General features: G+C 37.8%; 2 protein-coding genes across 3 annotated transcripts in view; both read left to right on the forward strand.

The window, feature by feature from the left end:
* The first annotated feature begins 1,354 nt into the window (after positions 1-1,354).
* On the forward strand, positions 1,355-13,364 carry ppme1 (protein phosphatase methylesterase 1). Its single transcript, XM_057820026.1, has 14 exons — positions 1,355-1,660; positions 3,671-3,764; positions 3,896-3,988; positions 4,061-4,118; positions 4,467-4,518; positions 6,353-6,507; positions 6,578-6,668; positions 6,743-6,808; positions 6,876-7,002; positions 7,074-7,203; positions 9,300-9,344; positions 9,425-9,489; positions 12,554-12,621; positions 12,714-13,364. Exons 1-14 carry the CDS (start codon positions 1,575-1,577, stop codon positions 12,715-12,717), a joined length of 1,134 nt encoding a protein of 377 aa, XP_057676009.1. The 5' UTR covers positions 1,355-1,574; the 3' UTR covers positions 12,718-13,364.
* Positions 13,365-21,388: 8,024 nt separating this feature from the next.
* nectin3b (nectin cell adhesion molecule 3b) overlaps positions 21,389-27,067 on the forward strand; it is a 67,552-nt gene continuing 61,873 nt past the window's right edge. The window contains exon 1 of one of the 2 annotated variants that reach the window (XM_057820846.1): positions 21,389-21,582. In XM_057820846.1, the coding sequence (XP_057676829.1) occupies positions 21,513-21,582 (70 nt within the window). In that variant the 5' untranslated portion in view covers positions 21,389-21,512. The remainder of the gene's footprint in view (positions 21,583-27,067) is intronic. The other variant, XM_057820844.1, reaches the window with a different exon arrangement.

A 27,067-nucleotide genomic window follows, 5' to 3' on the forward strand; every position in this document is an offset into this window, starting at 1 on the left:
TCAGTTTTTGTATGTTATAGAAATAACTGTGCTAAAACAGTTGTCTTTGCATTTCAGTAGTTAACCCAAAAAAAAAAAAAAAAATCTGTGCAAGAAATTCTACCCACTTTCACCCCTGACGATAATTCCCTGATGGTATAAAACAATAAGAGTCTTTCTTATTAGGCAACTTGAAACCATGTCCTAGTATTTACTGCTATAACAATAAAATCCACACCTACTTTTCTGCAGAAATAATGAAAGGATGTGCTATGATCCAATTCAAAGCCTTGAAAAGAAACACATTGTACTCTTCATTTCATGTTATTATCTTGCATTACTGCAAGTGTAATGAATGGGCAACTGTACCTACACACCTCTTAAAACTAGTTAAATTCCTTTTTGTGTGTGTGTGTAAATCAACTAAAAATAGTGCTTTCAGTCAATTTTACTCCGATTTCTTGAAATAAGAAAAATAGCTAGCTTAAAATAAGCTTATCAGACTTATTTTAAGCATTAAATTAGGATATTTAATCTTTTAAAAAAATGCATGTTTTTCAGAAATGTTCTTAATTCAAGAATACAGTGGGGCAAATAAGTATTTAGTCAACCACTAATTGTGCTAGTTTTCCCACTTGAAAATATTAGAGAGGCCTGTAATTGTCAACATGGGTAAACCTCAACAATGAGAGACAGAATGTGGAAAAAAAAAAACTGAAAATCACATTGTTTGATTTTTTAAGAATTTATTTGCAAATCATGGTGGAAAATAAGTATTTGGTCAATACCAAAAGTTCATCTCAATACTTTATTTTGTACCCTTTGTTGGCAATAACGGAGGCCAAACGTTTTCTGTAACTCTTCACAAGCTTTTCACACACTGTTGCTAGTATTTTGGCCCATTCCTCCATGCAGATCTCCTCTAGAACTGTGATGTTTTGGGGCTGTCGTTGGGCAACACGACAATTAAAAAATTAATTACCACCCGTTAACGCGATAATTTTGACAGCCCTAAAAAATAATCATCAAGTAAATAATTGTACCGTATTTTTAATTTTGTTAAATAATTCTTGAAACTTATATACAATATTTTATTTTGCAAAACTTATTTTACTTTTTTTTTTTTTTTTAAATCATGATTTGCAGTAAATCAGATTGCAATAGCGATTCTTAAATTACCTCTGGTGTCCCCTCGATCAAATGTACAGCAAAATGAAATACAATCAAACATATAAGAATTTTCAATTGATATTTTTTAAATCCAGTTGTATATTTTACATACAGTACGTTTCACTTTTTAAGGACAGTCCAACTACTACTGGACAAGAATATTAGACGCCTTGTGCTTGTTGTAGACACCAGAGGGCAACACCACTCAAAGTCAATGCAGAAGTCGTCGATGTTTACGCCGCGAAGAAGAGAACCTTAGCTAATATCAGTTAGCCTGAGATATAAATGTAGCAACAGTCAACGGTTATAGGTTGTGTCTGTTTGTCTGGCACTCTCTGCTGTGCAGGTGTCGAAGAAAACAAAACTCTTATGCAGCGAGCTAAGATTAGGGTCACATTAAAGTTTCCGTGACAGCGACCGAGAAGATGGAGAAACAGTTGCATTTGAACCTGTTAGCTTCCAGACCTCCTATGCCGGGTGGCTTTCAGTCTAGCTCTAAAATGAAGATGGGGTGAGTCAATCTTAGAGCAGCATATTAGTGTGATGAATTCAACGTTTAATATTTAAAACCTCATCTGTTATGCATGAGTGAAGTACAGCCAGCAGTGAAACTCGCTGGGCGTGACGGCGATAGACGTCCAATTCGACTTGACAGTCCAAATGGATTGGACGCCTATTGCCGTCAATGGCAGGCTCTTCTAAAAATCGGTGCTAAAATTTGAGGCAATCGAAGTGATGATTGGAAAATCTTCAAGTGTTTGAAATTCATTCGTCTTAATACAGTGATCCCTCGTTTTTCGCGGTTAATCGGGACCTGCTCCCCCGCGAAAATCGAAAATCCGCGAAGTAGAGGCGATGCTTATTTCCATAAAAAAATAATTATTATTATTATTTTATGTGTTCAATGTATTTATTAAGCTTTAACAGCATTGGAAAGAGATAGAGATAAGACATGCCCTACCCCCAAGTATAATAATAATAATAATAATTGAAAGAAAAAAACAACAGCTAATATTTTAATAAATGTTTTTAAGCACTACAAATGTAATTATTGTGCAATAAATTATATATTAGGGCTGTCAAACGATTAAAATGTGTAATCGAGGTAATTACAGTCTAAAAATTAATTAATCGTAATTAATCGCTATTCAAACCATCTAAATAATATGCCATATTTTTCTGTAGATTATTGTTGGAATGGAAAGATAAGACACAAGACGGATATGTACATTCAACATACGGTACATAAGTACTGTATTTGTTTATTATAACAATATATCAACAAGATGGCATTAACATGATTAACATTCTGTTAAAACGATCCATGGATAGAAAGACTTCTTAAAAGATAAATCTTAGTACAAGTTATAGAAATTTTATATTAAAACCCCTCTTAATGTTTTCGTTTTAATAAAATTTGTAAAATTTTCAGTCAAAAGAATAAACTAGTAGCTCTCCATTGTTGATTTTAATAATTACACAATGCTCATTCATGGTGCTGAAACCCATAAAATCAGTCGTTACCAAGCATCAGCAGAGGGCGACAAAACTCCAGAAAACACAAGTAACAAGTGGACATTACACTGTGCTGTCATTTTAATCTGTTTGAGCGGGGCATGTGCGTTAAATGTGTCAATTATTTTAATGTGATTAATTTAAAAAATTAATTACCTCCCGTTAACGCGATAATTTGGACAGCCCTAATATATACATAAGAAAACAATGTTTCGTACATGTATACGTGCATATATCTTAACATTTTTAAAAGGGCTGTCAAAATTATCGCGTTAACGGGCAGTAATTAATTTTTTTAATGAATCACGTTAAAATATTTCACGCAATTAACGCACATGCCCTGCTCAGATTAAAATGACAGCAGTGTAATGTCCGCTTGTTACTTGTTACCTGTTTTTTGTTGTTTGGTGCCCTCTGCTGGCGCTTGGGTCCAAATGATTTTATGGCTTTGGGGAGTGAGCATGGTGTAATGACATCAACAATGGCGAGCTACTAGTTTGTTTGTTTTTTTGATTGAAAATTTTACAAATTTTAAAAAACTTTAAGAGGGGTTTTAATATAACATTTCTATAACTTGTACTAACATTTATCTTTTAAGAACGACAAGTTTTTCTATCCATGGATCGCTTTAAGAGAATGTTAATAATGTTAATGGCATCTTGTTGATTTATTGTTATAATAAACAAACACAGTACTTATGTGCCGTATGTTGAATGTATATATCCGTCTTGTGTCTTATCTTTTCATTCCAAAAATAATTTACAGGAAAATATGGCATATTTTAGAGATGGTTTGAATTGCGATTAATTAATTTTTAAGCTGTAATTAACTCGATTAAAAATTTGAACCGTTTGTAAGCCCTAATTTTTAAATAAAATACTGTATTTGTTTTGAAAAAAAAATCCACGATGGACTGAGGTGGCAAAGTTTGAAGTGCGATGTAGCGAGGGATCACTGTAGTGCAATTATGATTAAAAACTTGTGCTTCATTATTATTTGAATTCAGGCCTGGACGAAGGAGAGATTTCACCCCGTTGTCCTGGAGTCAGTATTTTGAAACCATGGAAGATGTTGAAGTAGAAAACGAAAACGGCAAAGATATATCTTTGACTGCTTCTTTACGCTTAGTCCTATTATATGTAGACATGACTGCTTTTTGAGAACACGTCGGAAGTTATTAGTTATGATGTTGATGAATTCTTGTCGCCGTATTTCCTTGACGACGTGGAACATTTTCCGAGTTTACTGCAGCGGTGCTCACGGTCCTGTGCTGCTCCTGCTGCATGGAGGAGGACACTCTGCTCTCTCCTGGGCTGTCTTCACTGTGAGCATTATCACTTTTACTCTTATTGCGTGGTTACGGTTACCATTTTAAATGCTCCTTCGTGTTTTATAGGCTGTTATCTATAACAGGATTAACTGCCGGGTGGTGGCGGTGGACCTTCGAGCTCATGGTAAGAGATTTGAACTATTGTAGTCAGCACAGGGTAAACACAGCATATTTAACAATAAATGTTGATAAGCAACACTTCTGGCAAGTGGAGAATGATGGAGTAATTAAAAAAAAAAAAGTCATGCTATCAGCTCATTTTTACAGTTAAATTAAATCATAACATGTAAAGATTCAGTTTATGCTATGATGTAAACTTAAGTTCATATCACTAAGCCCTACTCAAATGTATACATTCTCTCTGCTATGTGGAAACACAGTTTAATGGAGTTGCAAATGATTCCTTTAAAATCCATGAATAACAAACTGTGCTGTAGCGGGTCAACACTGTATTCCTGTGCATCTGTTGCAGGTGACTCTAAGGTGAAAAATTCAGAAGATCTCTCGGCAGACACTATGGCTAAGTAAGTTACTATATGTTAGCTTTTTTAGCTTACAAAACATGGCATTTTAACAGGTGTGTGGACTTAGGAGTGGCAAACTAGGTAGCTTATGATACACTATGCAATACAAGGCTCATGATAAAGATGATCTCACAATTTGGCGATATAACAATTATCGGAAAGTATTCTACAATACAGGTAGTCCCCAAGTTACGAACGAGTTCCGTTCCTACATAAAAATACACACGGTCCCAGACTTCAACTGGGACCGTGTGCTTTGGTCAGATGAGACCAAGATTGAGCTTTTTGGCAACACACTAATACCCCTTTCCCACTGGCCAAAAAACCCGTGTCAACCCGCTAACAATCGGCTTTTGGTGGCAGTGGGAAAGGTGCAACGACCCGCGTCGACTCGTGTCAATCAACCCGGCAAGCGACCCGCGTTAAAATCACCTCTGCTCTGATCGCCATGCAGTGTGAAAGCAAAACCCCGGGTCAACAGTCAACACGCTAATCTACGTGGTGACGTGGGCTAGTACGTAATGCGTCATAACAAAAAACAACAACCATGTGCTCTAGCCCGGATCCACATACGGCGAACAGTCGGTGTAGCAGCGTTAGCAATAGCCATAACAGATGAAACAAAGGCTCTTCTCCTCCTTCTGTGACATACACGACTCCTTTCAATTTCAAGCCAAAATTCACGTCACCTACGTTGCCTCAGCACAAGCAGAGTGTTGCTCCTTTGCTGCATTTCGACCATTTTGAGGGTAGTAAAAAGCATGAACACAAACGGAAAGGAGGCTTCTATCTTGCTTTGCATTGTTTACTTCCTTGAACTGAATGAATTCGGTCGCACTTGTCGAAGCGCATCTTAGCGTGGTGACGTCACGAACCTTACGCACGGCTGAGGAGGGGTGGGGGGGTTAGACGGCTGAAGAAGAAAAAAAAGACTGCTTTTTTTGTCAATGGGAAAGGTGCCAAATGCCAATTGCTAGTGGGATGCATCGGCTTGGAAAAACGCGCGTTGACCCACTAGTTTCAGTGGGAAAGGGGTATAAGTGGGTCGGGCGTGCCACGAAAGATGCGCATGCTGAAAAGCACCTCATACCCACTGTGAAGTATGGGGGTGGGTCAGTGATGCTTCCAAAGGCCCTGGGAACCTTGTTAGGGTGCATGGCATCATGAATGCTTTGAAATACCAGGACATTTTAAATCAAAATCTGTTGCCCTCTGCCCGAAAGCTGAAGATGGGTCGTCACTGGGTCTTTCAGCAAGACAATGACCCTAAACATATGGCCAAATCTACACAGAAATGGTTCACCAGACACAAAATCAAGCTCCTCCCATGGCCATCTCAGTCCCCAGACCTTGTTTTGTTGGCAAAAGGCGGTTGTACAAAGTATTAACACCAGGGGTGCTAATAATTGTGACACACATTATTTGATGTCGAAAAAATGTTTTCTTTTTGTGGGATTTTTTTCCCCACTGAATGAATGCACTTGTATTGGAGGTTGGATTTTTCTCTTTTTTCCATTAAGGTCCCATATTTTTTAGAAAAAAAAAAAATCATTAGAAGCTAAAAAACACATAATTATTATAAATCAATAATTATGGAGGCCACTGTCAGTATTTTTTGCACCTGTATCTGTACTTTTACTTAAGTACAAAAACAAAAAAGAGTACTACTTCATCCACCACTGCTTTTGAAATACAAAGTACAGCGATATATCACCATTTTGATATTTTGTCACAACCCTTGTGTGGACTAATATCCACTCTTAAAGAAATAGACGTCTTATTTATTAACACCTAAGCGTGAATTTTTGACCCCTCCTCACTATTTTTTCCAAAGGGATGTCGGCAAAGTGGTAGAGGCACTTTACGGAGAAAGCCCACCGCCAATCATGATGATTGGGCACAGCATGGGCGGAGCCATAGCTGTCCACACCGCCGCTGCAAATCTCATCCCATCGCTGCTCGGCCTCTGCGTCATTGACGTTGTTGAGGGTCGGTCGTCGGCGTTTTAATCCTCTATTACAATGCTCATGTGGTTTGAACGTTAATGACTTTCTTTCAGGCACGGCAATGGACGCTCTGAACAGCATGCAGAATTTTCTCAGAAGTAGGCCCAATATGTTTAAATCGCTGGAAAACGCCATCGAGTGGAGGTAAACATGAACCAACCGTACGAACCATACACATATTTTGGTGCAAAGCTTCACTTAATATTATTTTTTTTTAGCGTCAAGAGCGGCCAAATCCGAAACATCGAGTCGGCGCGCGTGTCGATGGGAGGCCAAGTTAAAAAGTAGGTCCCGTTTACGACTTTCAGGGGGCGACGAGCCTCAAATCAAAACACTTGATGTCACTCGCAGATGTGAGGAGTCCACCAGGAGCCCGGTGGTCTCCAATAGCATCGGTGAAGGCATCATAGAAGAAGACGAGGATGAAGAAGGGGAAGAAGAGTCCAGCAAGAAAAAAATGAAGGAAGACGACCAAGAGGTTCATTGTCTCCTATTAGCACGTACAGATGGACAAATGTTGTTTTTTAATGATGATTGGATTGATTTCAGACAAAGAAGGAAAGTCCCTTCACGTGGCGAGTTGATTTGGCCAAGACGGAGAAGTACTGGGAGGGCTGGTTTAAAGGCCTGTCCGCACTTTTCCTCACCTGCTCCGTGCCAAAACTGCTCCTGCTCGCAGGTTCCAGTTGATCGTTTTAACTCTTCGATGCCGTCGCCTCGCCATCAATGGCAGCCAGGGGCGGATCTATAAAAATATTTATAGTGTGGCGAGAGGGGGGGCAGGAACTTTTTGAGGGTGCATTCAAGTTTTTGCATTGTTGCAACTGGCTAACTTGCAAAGCAAAAGTCTGCTAGCTTAAATGCTAGATAATGCTAATGTTTACAACAGTTGGCTAACTTGCATAGCAAAAGTCCTCTAGCTTAAATGCTATGTAATGCTAATATTTACATCAATTGGTTAACTTGCATAGCAAAAGACCGCTAGCTTAAATGCTATATTATGCTAATGTTTACGACAATTGGCTAACTTGCATAATTAAAATCCGCTATCTTAACTGCTATGTAATGCTAATGTTTACAACAATTGGCCAACTTGCATTGCAAAAGTCTGCTAGCTTAAATGCTATATAATGCTAATGTTTACAACAATTGGCTAGCTTGCATAGCAAAAGTCCACTAGCTTAAATGCTATATATGTCTAATGTTTACAACAATTGGCTAATTTGCATAGCAAAGTCTGTTAGCTTAATTGCTAAATAAAGCTAATGTTTACAGCAATTGGCTTTCATTGCAAAAATCGGCTATCTTAAATGCTATGTAATGCTAATTTTTACAACAATTGGATAACTTGCATAGCAAAAGTCCGCTATCTCAAATGCTATATAATGCTAATGTTTACAACAATTGGCTAACTTGCATAACAAAAGTCCGCTAGCTTAAATGCTATATAATGCTAATGTTTACAACAATTGGCTAACTTGCATAGCAAAGGTCCACTAGCATATATGCTGTATAACGCTAATGTTTACAACGATTGGCTAATTTGCATAGCAAATGTCCACTCACTTAAAAGCTATATAATGCTAATGTTTAAAGCAATTGGCTAACTTGCATTGCAAAAATCCGCTAACTTAAATGCTATGTAATGCTAATGTTTACAACAATTGGCTAATTTGCATAGCAAAGTACGTTAGCTTAATTGCTAAATAAATCTAATGTTTACAGCAATTGGCTAACTTTCATTGCAAAAAGCAGCTATCTTAAATGCGATATAATGCTAATTTTTACAACAGTTGGCTAACTTGCATAGAAAAAGTCCGCTATCTCAAATGCGATATAATGCTAATGTTTACAACAATTGGCTAACTTGCATAGCAAATTCCGTTAGCTTAAATGCTAAATAATGCTAATGTTTACAACAATTGGCTAACGTCTAAAGCAAAAGTCCTCTCGCTTAAAAGCTACATAATGCTAATGTTTACAGCAATTGGTTAACTTGCATAGCAAAAATCCGCTAACTTAAATGCTGTGTAATGCTAATGTTTACAGTAATTGGCTAACTTGCATAGCAAAAGTCCGCGAGCTTAAATGCTGTTTGTCTAATGTTTACTGTACAACAATTGGCTAACTTGCTTAGCAAAAGTCCGCGAGCTTAAATGCTATATAGTGCTAATATTTACAACAATTGGTTAACGTGTTTAGCAATAGTCTGCTAGCTTAAATGCTATATAATGTTAATGTTTGCAACAATTGCTAACTTGCATAGCAAATGTCCGCTCTCTTAAATGCTATATAATGCTAATGTTTACCAGATAGCTTCTGGTGCGCACTAGAAATAATCTGGTGCCTACAAGAAACAATCTGGTGCGCACCAGGTTGCCTAAATTTATTTCTGTCCCTTTAGACTAGGTTACTCACTGACGCCACTACTTATTTATTGGCAGTAAATATCAAATTTAAGTTTACATCGGTTGACAATTGGTGGCAGTTGCCACCCTGGTTCATCTGCCCCTGGTGAAACCCCATTAAATAAACTCAGTGACTACCAGAAACTTAACAATGTTGTTTATGATGTTCAACTGCTCAGAACTAAAGAACAAAATTAGTAGAAACAACCTTTTTTAGTGATAAAAGATGGGAATCTAATCTTTCTTTCTGCAAGTTTTGTGTTTATGTAGCCATAGATACAACAATATTCTGTAGAGCTTGAAAGACTGGGATGTCTTGTGACATAATGCTTTGTAGTAGATGAGTTAAAATATGATCTTTGTGCAGGAGTGGACAGGCTTGACAAAGACCTTACCATAGGTCAAATGCAAGGTATTTATTATTATTTATTCATTTTCTATTTTTTTTTTTTTTCTTTTCCTAAATTGCTCCTGTCTCCTGGCTGTCCACAGGGAAGTTTCAAATGCAGGTCCTCCCTCAGTGCGGTCATGCTGTCCATGAGGACGCACCTGAAAAAGTACATCACAAGGACCTCAACTTTCAGGCTAAGCTTTGTTTTATGGATCTAGAACAGTCTCAATGAACACACCCTTTTTTGATGCACACGCATTTTAGATTTACAACCACATAATCTATTTGATTTCATTAATCTCCCATGCCCAGCAAAAAGTGTACATGCAGGTGATGTTGTTATATCGTCCCTACCAATGTTGAGACCCAACCTACGCCCTTGTTTACTAGTCCCGCGTATTTATTACATGCCAGTTATTTTATAGTTGTACCGTCACCTTCCAGTCTCAAGAAGTTTTCTGATAACTTGGACCTTCATCTGACTAGCTCCTCCAGTTTAACTGATGGGTCATTATTTGAAGTAGTCGCCAAACCCTCTACTGAAGTAAGAGTAGCGTTACTTCAAAATATTACTCAAGTAAAACTAGTCAAAATGTACTCAAGTACAAGTAAAAAAAAAAAAAAAAAAAAAAAGGTGTCCTCGCTGTATTATTGGATATTTACACCAAAGGACATTAATGCCTTATTTGACAGTGGCATCATACGACTGTCATAAGACCAAATGAATCACCATGAAGTTTTGAACCAATTTGCTGCAAAGCTTTATTGCTTCAAGAAGCTTCATTTGGCCATCACTGCTCCCTTGGGGGAGACAGTCATCATCTTCTGCCACCTGCTGTCAACACTGTTGTTGTCCTACATGCCTCTTAGCATGCATTGCAGCTCTACAGATGTAAATAACAAACAAAATTCATGTTCTGTGCTAATTATTTCTTCAGTTACTGTTCAATATGTTCCATTAATCGCGAGGTATGGTATTTGGTAACACTTTATTTGACAGCGGTGCCATAAAACTGCCATAACACTATCATAAATACGACATGACCAGTGAATGCTTATGACAGATGTCATTTTGTGTGATCCGGCAAATCTACTACATCCATTCAAAGTGAGATAATTTGCCGGATCACACTAAATGACATCTGTTATAAGCATTCATTAATGCTCATGACAGTGTCTTATGACACCCCTGTCAAATAAGGTGTTACCAGATACCATAAAAAGCAATTAATGAAACAACTGGAACAGTAACTGAAGAAATAATTAGCACAGAACATTAATTTTGATCGGTATTTACATCTGCAGCGCTGCAATGCATACTAGGAGGCAGGTGTTGCCTATTAACCCAGATAAATCAATAAATAAGCCACACTGGACAATAAGCCGCAGTTGTTCTCACTGTATTATGGGATATTTACACAGAAATATACTAATCGGTAAGACTTTATTTGACAGCGGTAACATACGACTGCCATAGGACCAAATGAACCACCATGAAGCTTTGAACCAATTGGCTGCAAATCTTTATTGCTTCAAGAAGCTTCATTTGGCCATCACTGGTTCCTTGGGGGAGGCAGTCAACATCTTCTGCCACCTGCTGTCGACACTGTTGTTGTCCAACATGCCTCCTAGCATGCATTGCAGCTCTACAGATGTAAATAACAAACAAAATTCATGTTCTGTGTTAATTATTTCTTCAGTTACTGTTCCAGATGTTTTATTAACCCGTTAATGATGGTAACACTTTATTTGACATTGGCGCTATAAAACTGCCATAAGACCATTATAATTATGACATGACACCCCCATGAGGATTAGTGAATGCTTATGACAGATGTCATTTTGTGTCATCCAGCAAATCTTTTACATACATTCAAAAGTGAGATAATGTGCCGGATAAAACTAAATGACATCTGTTGTAAGCAAGTCTTATGACGCCTATGTCAAATAAAGTGTTACCAAATGCCATAACATGTAATTAATGAAACAACTGGAACAGTAACTGAAGAAATAATTAGCACAGAACATGATTTTTGATTGTTATTTATAGAGCTGGGAATCTTTGGGCACCTAACGATTCGATTACGATTACGATTCAGATGGTCCGATTCGATTCTAAAACGATTATTGATGCACCCCCTCCTTTTTTTTTTCTTTAATATTTTGTACATTTGTTCCAAAATTGTTCAAAAATACTCTCAGGCTAAACCAAACTACTATTTCAGTATCAAGTTAACATATAGCAGTAAACAAATATACAAAAATAACAGTAAATAAAAAACTCCAGTCCCCATTCTGTATCAGCAGCTTTAAACTACATTCAATTAATTTAATGTTGTGAATCAACCGTTAAAGTTATTAAAATTGCTCCCGTTAATCCATAATTTCCCTTTTGTCAACTTTCGACATGTGAAAGTTTTAAAACTATTTTAAAGATAGATTCAAGTCAATATTTTACCGATTTAGGAGTATTTTAGATAAAAAGTTAATTAGGTTTGCTTGGAAGGTTCGCTACAACAGCCTTGCAGAGAAGTGTACTGCTTTAAGATGGCGGCCGTTTACTACGTCTGCATCTAGCTTTTTGTAGATGTGCTGCTAACGCTACCGCTACCGTAGTGCATCTAGTCTTATATAAATGATATCTACCGTAATATTATGTGGATGACGTACTTTTGTAGCAGCTTCAGGTATGTTGTTGTGTTTTTTTATCTCGTGGCATGAGTTGAGCTAGAGCCGTGAGTTGAGCATTGGCATTACCCGAGGGGCCTGGTAATGAGAAGCATGATGTTTAGCTACTCTCGCTCCGTTGCTCATTGACCGCGCGGCGCGCCGAGTGTGTTGTACTTCCGCTTTACTTGGCATATTTCAATAATCGGAATTTGGATGTTTGTGAATCGTTCTCGAATCTTCCACGTCCGAATCGCGAATAATCTAAGAATCGGAAATTTTGCACACCTCTAGTTATTTACATCTGTAGCGCTGCAATGCATGCTAGGAGGCATGTGTTGCCTATTGAGCCGCAGGATTCAAAATGAAGGAATAAATTAGCGGCTTATAGGCCAAAAATTACAGTACCGGTACATGAACTGTTATTATTATACAGGTAGTCCCACCCCAAATATTTCATGCTCTAGTATGTACATCGAAAATGTGTGTGTGTTCACTATGAGACTGTTCTAGCTCTGTATTGTTTTTCCACTCTGAATTGTTGTTCTTTTGTCACCTTTCAGGTAGCAGATGCTCTAGCAACTTTCATGGTCCGGCACAAATTCACTGACTTTAAGGAAGGATACATGTGGTAAGATTCTCCTCCCAAATATGTAATGTATGATGGTTTTTTAATACCAAATCCTCTCAAAACCTAATTATTTTTCTGATCTCTTTCTGCAGTTAATCAGAAGAAGCATCATCATTGTTCAAATGCAGATACACACTATAAAAAAGCCACACTTTTCTTTTCTGTAGATACTTTGCCTTTCAGCTTTGCCTTATTTTATTGTAAAACACAATTTGTTTGTATTCATTCATTTGCTATTAGTTTTTTTTTTTTTTTTTCAATGTAAAGCTCCCCGTTTGTTTTGCGTTAAGTGCTGTTATAATGTTTGTGAGTCGGAGGGATTACCGTAATAAAGTGTAATGTGCTTTTTTAATGTGTAAATTTTAGCAATATGTCCCCGTAGCAACATCAACATGGCTGCTCTATTAATTAACAGTTGAATGGACTGTTATTTATGAACTGTTCGAAACGGCATTAGAGCCACAGAAATGATTACAAATTCTAATTACAAATTATACTTTACTGCAATCAACTAGGCACGTACAATATTGTACAAAAAAACAAATTTTCTATGTTTTGAATGATTGCCGAGCGAGATGTGAACAGCAAAATTTGGAACGTTAATGTTAACATTGCACATTAACATGAGACGCACAAAGTGAATTTGCGCTTAATGTATTTCTTGAAATAAAATGAAGATTTAAACAATTGTTGTCTCTTTACACATAGGAAATCTTAGTATTAGGTTGAAACTACCTAAAAAAAAATGTTGTACAGTAATTGAAGTGAATTTTGAAAAAGTGCTATATGCCAAAATCCATTTTGCCACATACAAAAAATAAATGCCACATACCAAAAAAATGCCACATGGGAAATCCATTTTGCCACATACCAAAAAAAATGCTACATGGCAAATCAATTTTGCCACATAGCAAGAAAAAATATGCTACATGGCAAATCCATTTTGCCACATACAAAAAAAAATGCTACATGCCAAAATCTATTTTGCAACATACCAAAAAAATGCCCAAATCTATTTTGCCACATACCAAAAACATGCCACATGGCAAAATCCATTTTGCCACATACCCAAAAAAATGTTACATGCTAAAATCTATTTTGCAACATACCAAAAAAATGTCACATGGCAAAATGGATTTTGCCACTTGCCAAAAAATGCCACATGCCAAAATCCATTTTGCCACATTATCCACATACCAAAAACTGCCACATACCAAAAAAATGCCTCATGGCAAAATCAATTTTGCCACGTACCAAAAAATGCCACATGGCACAATCAATTTTGCCAAATACAAAAAAATAATACATGCCAAAATCCATTTTGCCACATATCAAAAACTTCCACATGCCAAAAAATGCCACATGGCAAAATCCATTTTGCCACATACCCAAAAATCCTACATGCCAAAATCAATTTTGCCACATGCAAAAAATGCAACATGCCAAAATCCATTTTGCCACATACCCAAAAAAATGCCACATGCCAAAATCGATTTTGCCACATACCAAAATATTTCCACATGCCCCCCAAAAAAATGCCAAATGACAAAATCAATTTTGCCACATACAAAAAAATGCCACATAGCAAAAAAATGCCACATGCCAAAATCCATTTTGCCAAATAGCAAGAAAAAATGCTACATGACAAAATCAATTTTGCCACATACCAAAAAAATGCCACATGGCAGAATCGATTTTGCCACATGCCAAAAAAAATGCCACATGGCAGAATCGATTTTGCCACATGCCAAAAAAAATGCCACATGGCAATATCAATTTTGCCACATACATAAAAATGCCACATGGCAAAAAAATGCCACATGCCAAAATCCGTTTTGCCATATGTCAAAAAAATGCCACATGCCAAAATCCATTTTGCCACATTCCAAAAAAAGGCCATATGGCAAAAAAAATGCCACATGCCAAAATCCATTTTGCCACATACCGTTTTTTTTTTTTGTTGTTGTTGTTTTTTTGTTTTTGTTTTTTTGTGGGGTTTAAGAATATTCTAGGGGGGCTCTAGCCCCCCTAATATAGGCCTAACAACACCACTGGGGTTAATGTAGACATTCAAAGGAACCGGGATGAAAAACCAGGCATTAAACTATTTTTAGCTTGCCAGTGACAGCAATAGCCGTCCATTCAATTTGATTGCTGCCAGCACTCCCACTTCAAATGGATTGAACAGCCACTGAGTTAAAATAGCTCTAAAGGTCAATTTCATGCGTAATAGAATCAAATGTCAATTTCATGCTTTATCCAGCAGATGTCCTCATCGGTATAGGTTTAAAGGTCTTTGTATTGCAACTTGTCTACCAACAGTACTGAACAGTATTTTTCTTCCCCCAATCCAGAAAGAGGCAACAAGGCCAATTTACGAGCGTAAACATGGTGGGAGGTGGCAACCAGTGAGATGAAAAGAACTAATTTAACCGATCTTTACCTCGCCACAAGCTTGGAAGCCTCTCAATAGCTTCTTGGCCTCTGTGAAAGAGCACTTAAAGGCCTGAAAAACATTCCAGAGAGGGAGAAGTACCTGGTGACAGTGACACCAACACAAAGGTTGTTGTCATGATGGCAAACTGCCTCGCATCACCAAGGAAATCTGGAATGACATTTTTGTTTTTTCCTTCAAAGCTGTTTGTGCGCCGATATCTTAATGTGTATGTATACTGTAATATATAGTGTATACCATACATACAAGTGATTACTGCATATATTTTTATATGTATGTATGTCCGTATAGCTATTTTACATATTTAATCTGAGTAAATACATTGAACACCACCCAAATATATATTAGTGCTGCAACGATGAATCAATTAACTCGAGTAATTTGATTAGAGAAAAGCTTCGAATCAAATTTTTGTGCTTCGAGTAGTTGTTTGATTAGATTGGCGTTGTAATGGTTTGTACTGAAAGTGTTTAGTTTTTTTGTTGTGGGTGGAAACACTGCACTCTAGTGGCAACAGTGAATAAGACATCACTCATTTAACATGGCTCAATCCGGCTGCTTTCTGTTAAGACCAACATAAGATTGTACAATTTGAGCAAACGTTTTTTTTTCTTTTATGCATTCATAGTTTCATTTATAGGTATATTATTTTTTTGTGGGAGTATGTGTTTGAACGATTTGTTAAGAGCATTGTAAACAAAAAAAAAATTTTTTTTGTTTAATTTGTTCAGTGTATTTATTCAGATTTAACAGCATTGGAAAGAGACATATATGACATGTTTTTTTGTTTTTTTTTCTTCATTTTCTTCCCCAAAATATAATCCTATTCCGATTCATATCCTATTCTTAGAAAACTTAAATATTCTATGATTTCTGTCATCCTACTATGGAAAATTGTGTGATAGTTACACAGTTAGCCTTCATAGTCCAACTTTTCTCAGCTTTTCTTGACTTCCAATGCAGTTTTACATCTAAAATGTTGATGTAACAGATTTCCTGATTTATACAACCCCTGGCAAAAAGTATGGAATCACCAGTCTCAGATGAGCACTCACTCTGACATTTTATGTAGAACAAATTCAGAATAAAAGCTTGAAAAAATAATGAATTAGTTCAAAAGTGCAACTCTTTAGCATTCATAAACACTAAAAGAAATGAATGAAAAACATTCTGGTGGTCAGTAAATGTTACTTTTATAGAACAAGTGCAGGGAATATATATGGAATCACTCCATTCTGAGGAAAAAAATACGGAATCATGAGAAACAAAGAAATAACAAAACCCATCTCTAGTATTTAGTAGCACCACCTCTGGCTTTTATGACAGCTTGCAGTCTCTGAGGCATGGACTTGATGAGTATTCTTTATCAATTTGGTGCCAACTCACTTTGATTGCAGTTACCAGATCATCCTTGCAACGCCACCTAAATTAAACGAATACTCGAAGCAGCAAAATTTAATTCGGATCTTTTTTCCTAATCGAATACTCAATCGATTAATCGTTGCAGCACTAATCGAAACGTATTGAAGTATCGCCTGCTCTTGATAGTAATGGAGGATATTTTTGTATTTTCCTTGTTAACTAATTGGCTCCAATTGATGCCCTTATAGACGTCCGATCCATTTGAAGTGGGAGGGTGGCAGCGAATGAACATTCGTTCATTGGCTGCCACCCTCCCACTTTAAATGGATCGGACGTTTACTAATTATGAACAAATTTAAATAGTTTTTAGTAGTTTTAATAGACTTCATTAGGAAAAAAACACATTTGTTTGTGTTCAACATCTTTCAGCTCCTGTTCTGCTTAGTAACTTGCCAAAACAATGTTGAAAGTCCAATTACATAACAAGCTGTTGACGGAATGAAAAGCTGGAAAACAATGGCATTGGAATGTGACGGTAAAGGCGACAAAATGGAACGCGTCGTTGCGGCAATCTTACAAATAATTCAGCCGCAATTACTACCGAGTAACGCAATCCCCAATGGTTCTCCATAGGCTGCCAGTGAGATTCAAATTAAAGCACTGACCTGGTTAGCTTTCTGTCAGCAGGAGGGAGTGCTGTACCCCAACCCCCACTACATCCCACCCACATTCAGACATTAATGAGACTTGCAATACTGTCTATGCCATCCAACTTTTGCTAGATTCTACTTCAATTTGCTGGGGAAACAGAAATGTGCAATGCGACTTTTTAGTGATGCTGGAAGTTAACCTATTCGTCGCTTCCGGCCCTTTGAATCCAAATGGACTGGACGTCACACTGTCACACTGCAAAAACTCAAAATCTTAGCAAGAATAATTGTGTAATTTCTAGTACACAACATCTAATCACTCTTAAAATAAGACACAATCCCTTAACAAGTACAATCATGTACAGAGCCCCTAAAACAGTACTTCTCAAATAGTAAGGTGGGAGAGAGTGCAGAGGTGTCCTTATACAATAATAAGAATTTTATAGACAAATGTTACTTCAGTATATTTACAGTGGCGGCAGAGAGTTGGTGGGCCGCGGAAAGTTTACGTCTTCCCGCGGTGTGCGTAACAGAAAATAATTGAGAAGCACTGCCCTAAAAGGACATTGACAGAAATAAAATACACCAGATTGTTTCTAGTGCGCACCAGAAACAATCGAGTAAACATTAGGTTTATATAGCATTTAAGCAGGTGGACTTTTGCTATGAAAGTTATCCAATTGTTCTTTTGTAAAATCCTCATTTATATATATGCTATAAATATTTTTTACAGTGGGGCAAATAAGTATTTAGTCAACCACCAATTGTGCAAGTTCTCCTACTTGAAAAGATTAGAGAGGACTGTAATTGTCATCATGGGTAAACCTCAACCATGAGTGACAGAACGTTGGGAAAAAAGACTGAAAATCACATTGTTTGATTTTTAAAGATTTCCAAATTAGAGTGGAAAATAAGTATTTGGTCACCTACAAACAAGAAAGATTTCTGGTTGTTAAAGAGGTCTAACTTCTTCTAATTCTTCTGTATTAATGGCACCTGTTTTTAACTCATTATGGGTATAAAAGACACCTGTCCACAATGTCAGTCAGTCAGTCACACTCCAAACTCCACTATGGCCAAGACCAAAGAGCTGTCGAAGGACACCAGAGACAAAATTGTAGACCTGCACCAGGCTGGGAAGACTGAATCTGCAATAGGTAAAATGCTTGGTGTAAAGAAATCAACTGTGGGAGCAATTATTAGAAAATGGAAGACATACAAGACCACTGATAATCTCCCTCGATCTGGGGCTCCATGCAAGATCTCACCCCGTGGCGTCAAAATGATAACAAGAACGGTGAGCAAAAATCCCAGAACCAAATGGGGGGACCTAGTGAATGACCTACAGAGAGCTGGGACCACAGTAACAAAGGCTACTATCAGTAACACAATGCGCCGCCAGGGACTCAAATCCTGCACTGCCAGACGTGTCCCCATGCTGAAGAAAGTACGCGTCCAGGCCTGTCTGCAGAAAGAATACTGAATTGCATCCGAAGAACACCATACCCACTGTGAAGCATGGGGGTGGAAACATCATGCTTTGGGGCTGTTTTTCTGCAAAGGGACCAGGACGACTGATCTGTGTAAAGGAAAGAGTGAATGGGGCCATGTATCGAGAGATTTTGAGTAAAAATCTCCTTCCATCAGCAAGGGCATTGAAGATGAGACGCAGCTGGGTCTTTCAGCATGACAATGATCCCAAACACACAGCCAGGGCAACAAAGGAGTGGCTTCGTAAGAAGCATTTCAATGTCCTGGAGTGGCCTAGCCAGTCTCCAGATCTCAACCCCATAGAAAATCTGTGGAGGGAGTTGAAAGTCCGTGTTGCCCAACGACGACCCAAAAACATCACTGCTCTAGAGGAGATCGGCATGGAGGAATGGGCCAAAATACCAACAACAGTGTGTGAAAAGCTTGTGAAGAGTTATAGAAAACGTTTGGCCTCCGTTATTGCCAACAAAGGGTACATAACAAAGTACTGAGATGAACTTTTGGTATTGACCAAATACTTATTTTCCACCATGATTTGCAAATAATCACATTGTTTGATTTTTAAAGAATTTATCTGTTGTTGTTTTTTTTTGTTTTTTTCCCCACATTCTGTCTCTCATGGTTGAGGTTTACCCATGTTGACAATTACAGGCCTCTCTAATATTTTCAAGTGGGAAAACTTGCACAATTAGTGGTAGACTAAATACTTTTTTGCCCCACTGTATGTAATTTAGGCTAAGCTCAGGCGTGCATTGGACACCAGCAGTTTTAGCATAGTACGAATGATAATACAGAATTTTTACTTCAATCTTGGACTCAACTAGCAGCTGAGCTTAGCCTTGAACGGTTAATAATTAAATAAATAAATGAGGAGCAAACAACAACAACAAAAGACCAATTGGCTAAGTTGCATAGCAAAAGTCCGCTAGCTTAAATGCTATATAATGTTATTGTTTACCAGATTGTTTCTAGTGTGCACTAGAAACAATGTGGTAAACATTAGCACTACATAGCACTACATAAGTTAGTGGGCTTTTATCATATAAATTAGCCAATTGTTGTAAACATTAGATTGTGTAGCATTAAAGCTAGCTGGCTTTTGCTATGCAAGTTAGCGAGTTCTTCTAAAGATTATCATTACTAGCAGGATTTAGTTGAGTTTAACTTCAATCTTGGACTCAAGTAACACCTGAGCTCAGTACAACTAAAGAACAATTGGCTAACTTGCATAGCAAAAGTCCGCTAGCTTAAATGCTATATTATGTTATTGTTTACCAGATTGTTTCTAGTAAGCACCAGAAACAATCTGGTAAACATGAGCATTATATAGCATTTAAGCTGGTGGGTTTTTACTGTGTAAATTAGTCAACTGTTGTAAACATTAGCATTACATAGCATTTAAAATAGGACCTATGCTATGCAAGTTAGCCAATTGTTGCAAACATTAGCATTACTAGCACGATTTAGTTGAGTTTAACTTCAATCTTGGACTCAACTAACGCTTGAGCTTAGCCTCAGATGATATAAATGAGGATCTAAGTACCACAAAAGAACAATTGGCTAACTTGCATAGCAAAAGTCCGCGAGCTTAAATGCTATATAATGTAACCAGATTGTTTCTAGTGCGCACCAGATTGTTTCTAGTAAGCACCAGAAACAATCTGGTAAACATTAGCCTTATACAGCATTTAAGCTAGCGGAGTTTTGCCATGCAAGTTTGCTAATTGTTCTTTGTAAGATCCTCATTTATATATTTTTTAAATTTCGTTTGAGGCTAAGCTCAGGCGCGCATCGGACACCAGCAGTTTCGGCGTGCTAAAAATGATAGGACAAGATTCAGTTGACCTACCTCACTTCAGACAGCAAGCACACAACAATAATGTAGGGACTGCGTACAGGGGTTTATTGAACACACAAAAAAACATGCGATGGTGAAAAGGGAGACAGTAGGTCAGAATCAATAAAAAAAGAGAAACTGAGGGAAAACTGTGGTGAGAGGCAGACAAACGGAAAAAAAAAAACAAAGCACTGAGGCAACTCGCAACGGAGGGATATAAAAACTGTCAAATGGCAGCAAGTTAATATCTTGGCAAGCCGCCTAGGATCGGTTTAAAGACACTGCTGATAAGCTGGAATTGAATGCAGGTATGATGTCGGGAACTCATTCCACATCTTTGGAACAAAACAATCTGACCAGCTGCAGAATGTGACAAAATCATGCCTGTTGTCATACTAGCTTCGCTTGCTAGCCAGCACAGCTATTCTCCCAGTCCTGTCCAACCGTGGCATCACCCCCAGAGTGCATTGCGCGCGTAAAACATGGCGCCCTCCTCAGGTCAAAACATGTCCTAAATAATATAGATTTTTAAATCAATGGCAATAATATACGTATGTTTCTAATAACATATTTCAGTAAAAGAGAACAATTGTGGCTTATTAGAGCCTGCAAGTCTTTAAGTCCGAGGATCCCTTTAAAAACAAAGTATGAATAAAAATGGTCATTAAAATAAAAATATATATACTATATAGATAGTATATGATTAAAAATGTTATATTGAATACCTACATATATATGATATAATTTAGTGTTCGTCATTCGTGACTATATATGTAGCTTGGCACGTGGTGGACAGTAACGATTAAAGTGACTTGATTAATCAATTGATAGTGGGTTTTCAAAAGAGATGACGTAATGTGAATACTAGTGGTTCCCTCCTTCGTAGGTGATATTACTGTAGAGCCACAGTCGAATGTCATTCATGACATAGGCAGGTGAGTTCCAGTTCCACCCTACTCCGTGGTGTAGTTGGTACAGTCCGCATGCACTCTGAGTTGTTGCTGAGGAGGTTCCACCGTGCACTCAGCGCACACCATCAAATTGGCATACAGCCGTCGCGTCCTGTTGCAACTCATTGACGCCTTGATTAGTCAAAATGACGCCGTTTTCCAACCCAAATTACCTCGGCAAGTTCGCCTTGTTTCACCTTTTGTGTCATATTCCAGGTGAGTGCTATTTAATTCGGCTTTTTCGTTGTGTTTTATAAGTTTCGGACGAAGGCAACTGTCTCGCGTAGCCTCGGCCAGCAAGTTGGTCAAGATATCGCTCCTCTCGTCTGTTGCGATTTTTTAGCAGGTGTCTCGCAAAGAAATAGCTCAAAGAAAACTTGGCTGCAAGTTGACTTAGCAGCACGCCGCTCCGGGGTGTTTGCAGCCAGTGAGGGGAGCAGTTCCTCCGCTAAGTACGGCGATGGTGAGCGGGGTTCCTTCGTAACACTCCATAGGAACCGGGGAGGAACAGACGGAATTAAATTGTACATAGTGCTGCCCTGCTGATTCAATGGCAGCCATATTAAAGCCTGGACATTCTCTGTCAAAGTGGCGTGTTTCTATGGCATGAACATGCCCTTTCAAAAGTATTGGAACCTTTTTTTTCTTTTTTTTTTTTTGCTGTAGACTCAAAGCATGGTGGGCATCTATCTATACCATTGACGTATAGTGACAGACAACATTGAAATGCTCGTCCACTAGATGGCAAAAGGCGCGATTCACCTGTGTAGCCATTGTTAACTCTTTGGCTGCCATTCATTTCAACTGGAAGTGGCTGCCAACTAAGCATGCAACAACTAATCGATTAAATCGATGACTAAATTAGTTGCCAATAAATTTGATAATCGATTTTTGCCAGCAGCTATGAGCAGTCCTGTTTGGGTCCTTGTTTATGTGTAATGTGAGGCTGTGCGCAAGCGGGCCAGTGATTTAGAGCAAGAGAGAGAGAATTCACTGCTACACTCAGGTCAAGCGTTAGATTGTCCTTTGTGTGTGTGTGTTTGTTGTCTTTGTGTCCAATGAGGCTCGATCAAAGGTGAGAAATTGAAGCCAATTGTACTTGTATTCTTTGTTGATGAGATGTTACTTCTTAGCACGGAGAGTTAAGCTAGTTCGCGATGATGCTAATCAGTGTTTTAAGTGTCCGTTTGTATTGTTTTGGATATGCATTTTAGGAATTCAGTTATTTTAAGAGACAAGGGTGTCGGTTTGGGCTCAACATTGGTAGGGACGATATAGCAGCATAACATGCATGTACACTTTTTGCTGGGGACAGGACATTAATAAGACCAAACAGATTGGGTGAACGGTGGTCAGGGCTACATTTCTCTCGAATATGAACCTAATTAGTTGATAGGCTAACTGATTATTGCAAAATAAATCTGTATTGAGTTATACCAATTAGGGCTGTCCCAAACGACTAATTTCCTCCCGATTAGCCAGCCGACTATTTTTACGATTAGTCGACTAATCTATTCTTTTTTCTTTTTTTTAACTACTTTAATAATGACTTTTTTTTTAAAAGCTTATTAATTCACAAAAAACATTTTGGAACACCTAAATTCTTAATTAACATATAAATAAATAACACAAATATCAATAATAAATCACAAACAATGAGGTCAAATGCTGCTGGCATTAACTAGTGCAAAAAAATGTAAACGGAAACACTGTGACTTCACCTTTTTAACAGGGGTCAAAGCAATTCTTACTGTTTTTGTGGAATATCATTGTCTATATTGTTCTAAATGTTAAAATGAATTGCAATGTCCCTGACAACCATTTTCAGAATACTTTGTATGAGTTCAGATGCTTTTTCTGGTGTGCATTCCACATTTTGGGGGGAGGGGAAAAACTGTTCAACTTTTGTTTGTTTTAACCTGAAAATAGATCAAATAGATGGCACACTAAAATATTACCACAATTATTTTGAATGAAAGGCACACATACTCACAGTAACAAAAATTAAATATCGTATTTTATAGTATACTACTATATGTATATACACAATAATACTTTATAGTACAAAGTAACTAACATTAGTGCAGTCATGGATTACAGTAAGCAAGCCAGTGCTGCTTCCATATATATATTTTTTTAATTATATTATGTATATACAGGATATATGTATATATTTTCCCCAAGTTGGAGCTTCCATGATCCTAATAAATTTAATATTAATTAGAAAATATATAATTATATATATATTATTTTATTAAATAAAAATGCACGTTGATACGACGCACATAAAGGCAACTTCCATTTAAAAAAATCATGAGAAAGCTGTATGGACTTACAATCCGCTAGCTTGTTGTGTCTTGTTGTCTTCGAAAATTACACTTGGGTGACGACGTTTCGAGTGTTCGTTCATAGCCGACGTGCCACCGTGGTATGCGAGCTCAGCTTAGCAAAGAGTACACACAGTGGCACCCTCCATATTTTCCTTGAAATAATTCCAGGCTCTGGCTATTCTGGTCCGCTTTTTTGGCTTTATGCCCGTGTTACCAATTCTGCCCTTTTTGGTAATTGGCGGTGTTTTCAACTCCTCGCAGTAGTGAGGAGTAAACCGGCGATTCACTTGGCTCGTTGTCGTCAGTTCGTCCGATTTCCTCCTCAGGAAGGCGGCGGCGTGCATAAAAACACCGAGAGGCGTCGGATAGTTCTTTATGGATACTTTTATTGACCAAAACAAAAATGTGAGGGATTCCAACTCCGCGCTACCCGCACACTTTCCTAACTCACCGATCTCGCTCCCTCTCTCTCGCTTGCTCGCCCACTTTCTTCCTCTTTGCTCAATTTGACAATGCAGGTCACATTGAAATAACAGCGGCCACCTTGGGGGTGCCAGTAACAACCGCTAAACTTTATCCGCATGTTTTTTTGTTTTTTTTTACCCGTCATTACCCATCGATGGTAAGTTTTGCCCGACAACGTCGACTAGTCGGGACAGCTCTAATACCAGTGCTTCTCAATTAATTTTCTGTTAAGCCCCTCAAAGGAAGACACTATGCGCTCATGCGCTGGTCCTCATGGGAAACTGTCTTCAAAAAAACTACCTCGTTTGTCCACCAGCGTCGCTAAAATTGACCAAAACTGAAAAGTTACCAAGTGTTGCTTTAAGACCAGGGGGGGAAACTAGCACATTCAGCAAGTAAAATGGATAAATAGAAGTCTGAACATGATGGAAATAATTCACTAAATAATGGTAGGGTCAATTGTATCCTTACTACATATGGGAAGGCAATCTAAATCACCTATATAACTGAACTCATTATAAAATGCAAATAAGGCTGCTTAAAAGTTGGTGGAGACAGTTTGAGCATCCTGAAAAGTTGGTAGTGTTATGTCGCTACCGTCCCTATGCAAACCTACGCCCTTGGTTAGTGGGTAGAATTGTCTAATTTCTTTTTATGAAGAAACCATTCAAACTGTAAATTGCCATACAAGCGAGTGTGCTTTGAAAATGGATTTGGATTATATTTATTAACAACTGTTTGATAAAGAAAACTTTCATTACAGTGTGCCTCCCCCTCATTTGATTTTGTTGTTTAGTTTGTTTAAAGAAAATGGGTAATTGACACAATTTATATCAGCGCTTTGCCCACAAGAAAAAAAAAATCAACAGTCAATCAACAGCACTTTTTTTTTCATTTGAATGAACAGGACTTTTGTCAAATTTGTGTACTGAGAAATTAGTACAGTACAGTTGTAAACTACACTTAAGTCAGGAAGCTGTAATAAAATTTTGAAGTAAATAGTCATCCATTTTTACTTACAACATGGCTAAAACAAGTTAAATTGTGAAGGTAATTGAAAAAAGTTACATTTATCCGATGAAACAATTATTTGATTATAAAAATAATCGTTAGTTGCAGCCCTACTGGCAACGATCAGTCACCTCCAGTTTAAATGGATTGGACTTGTAATGAATTAAGCAACGGATAGATAGAACTTGAAACTGTTGTAGACAGATAATTTAACAAGACAAAGTCATGTATTCTTTATCCTCTATGGGAAAGCTTTCATTATTACTAAGGGATGTAACGATGTGTTGATTGGTGAAGCAGTGATCCAATCAAATAATTGAACATCATCTTTTGGATGTCTCGTTTTGTTCAAAAATGTTTTCATTCTAATGTCTAATATGTTTCAGAAACAAAATTGTCAAAATTGCGTTGTGTATTTTATTGCTTTAGGTGCAATGGAACAGATTGTGTTGAATGTGCCCTTAATCACTTGACTAGATGTCAGAAAATAATCTCCCTCTTGTTTTGAATGTTTAAGACTAGTTTACACACTCATGAGTCAAATTAATCCACTTACTTTAAGTAGATATTACTACTTGTTCTTCTTAAGCCCATACATCTGAAAGTTGGTAAAAAATTTTTAACCTAAATCGGGAAGAATTGGCTTTTAAATAATGTTTTGAACTAGAGGTGCAACAATTAATCACTTAATTGTCAACTAATGGATTAGCAAATTGATCGACCACTATGTTGATGACCAATTAATCGTTTAGGACCTTGTTCACCTTAAACTTGTCTAAATTCTTGAAATTGTAACGTACATGTAACTTCTCAGGTGTAAATTTGATCAGATTTCTTTATATTTTAAGTCAAAGTAGGACACGAACAAAAATCTGCTTTTACTTTTGACATTTTTGCCAGTTTTCGCACATCTTACTGTCTAAACTAGCTTCTTAAGAAGGCTGCAACAACCAATCGATTAATAAATTAGTTGCCAATGAATTTGATAATCGAACAAGTTGTAGACTGCAGTTTAGAGCTGAAACGAATACTCGAGCAACTCGAGTGTAAAAACAGATCCGAGTAATTTTATTCACCTCGAGTAATCGTTTATTTTGACAGCTCTAAGCATCACGTTTTGCTCGGACTACTTTTAATGCGGGACCGCGCGCTGATGTCACGTGTGTAGCGGAAGAAGCAAAAAAACAATCAAAAAGAACTTACTGCAGCCGACAGCCGCTACAAACGACGCCGCTAAAAACTAGCCCGCATGATGCTACGTTGGTAGCAGGTGGCGTCTGATGCGTCTCATAGAGATCACACGTATGTTGAACTGGATGCGAAATGACGGTCAGCGGCGTTAGTAAACAGCCGCCATCTTAAAGCAGTAGAGCGCTAAGCGCTAATAAATAAGATTCACGTTACTGTCACTAGCTCACGTAACGTTAGCCCTGCGGAGGGCTAGGTTTCTAATAATTTTGACCACTGTCGATGCGTGGCTAACGTGTCTTACATACAGGTTTTATTTCATCTGTGACAACAGCGCTGTAGAGTGCTGAGGGTGTAAAATAAAAAACTAATAATGCTAACTGTCAATTTTAGCTCAGTAGTCATTGCTAGATAAAACACCAAGTAGCACTGGTCCCTAATGTGCTCCAATACAGCAGGTATCATACTGTAACGTTGACAAAGAGTTGCTCGCTTCGTTAGGTTGCAGTTATTTATATTTTGGGGACTTGTGGAACAACCAACACACGACTGCTGTCTGAGCAGCCGACGCACGCGCACCTGCCAGACGGACAACAGGAAGGCACGTTTCTCGCTCTCCCGCACCTCCCTCACCTCCGCATGTCACGCAGTGCATTAAGGAACGCATGCAAATATCCCCGCCATATTATAACCTGATATTTTAAAAT

This window comes from Corythoichthys intestinalis, chromosome 18, assembly GCF_030265065.1.
Source record: "Corythoichthys intestinalis isolate RoL2023-P3 chromosome 18, ASM3026506v1, whole genome shotgun sequence".
In the NCBI taxonomy this organism is placed as follows: domain Eukaryota; kingdom Metazoa; phylum Chordata; class Actinopteri; order Syngnathiformes; family Syngnathidae; genus Corythoichthys; species Corythoichthys intestinalis.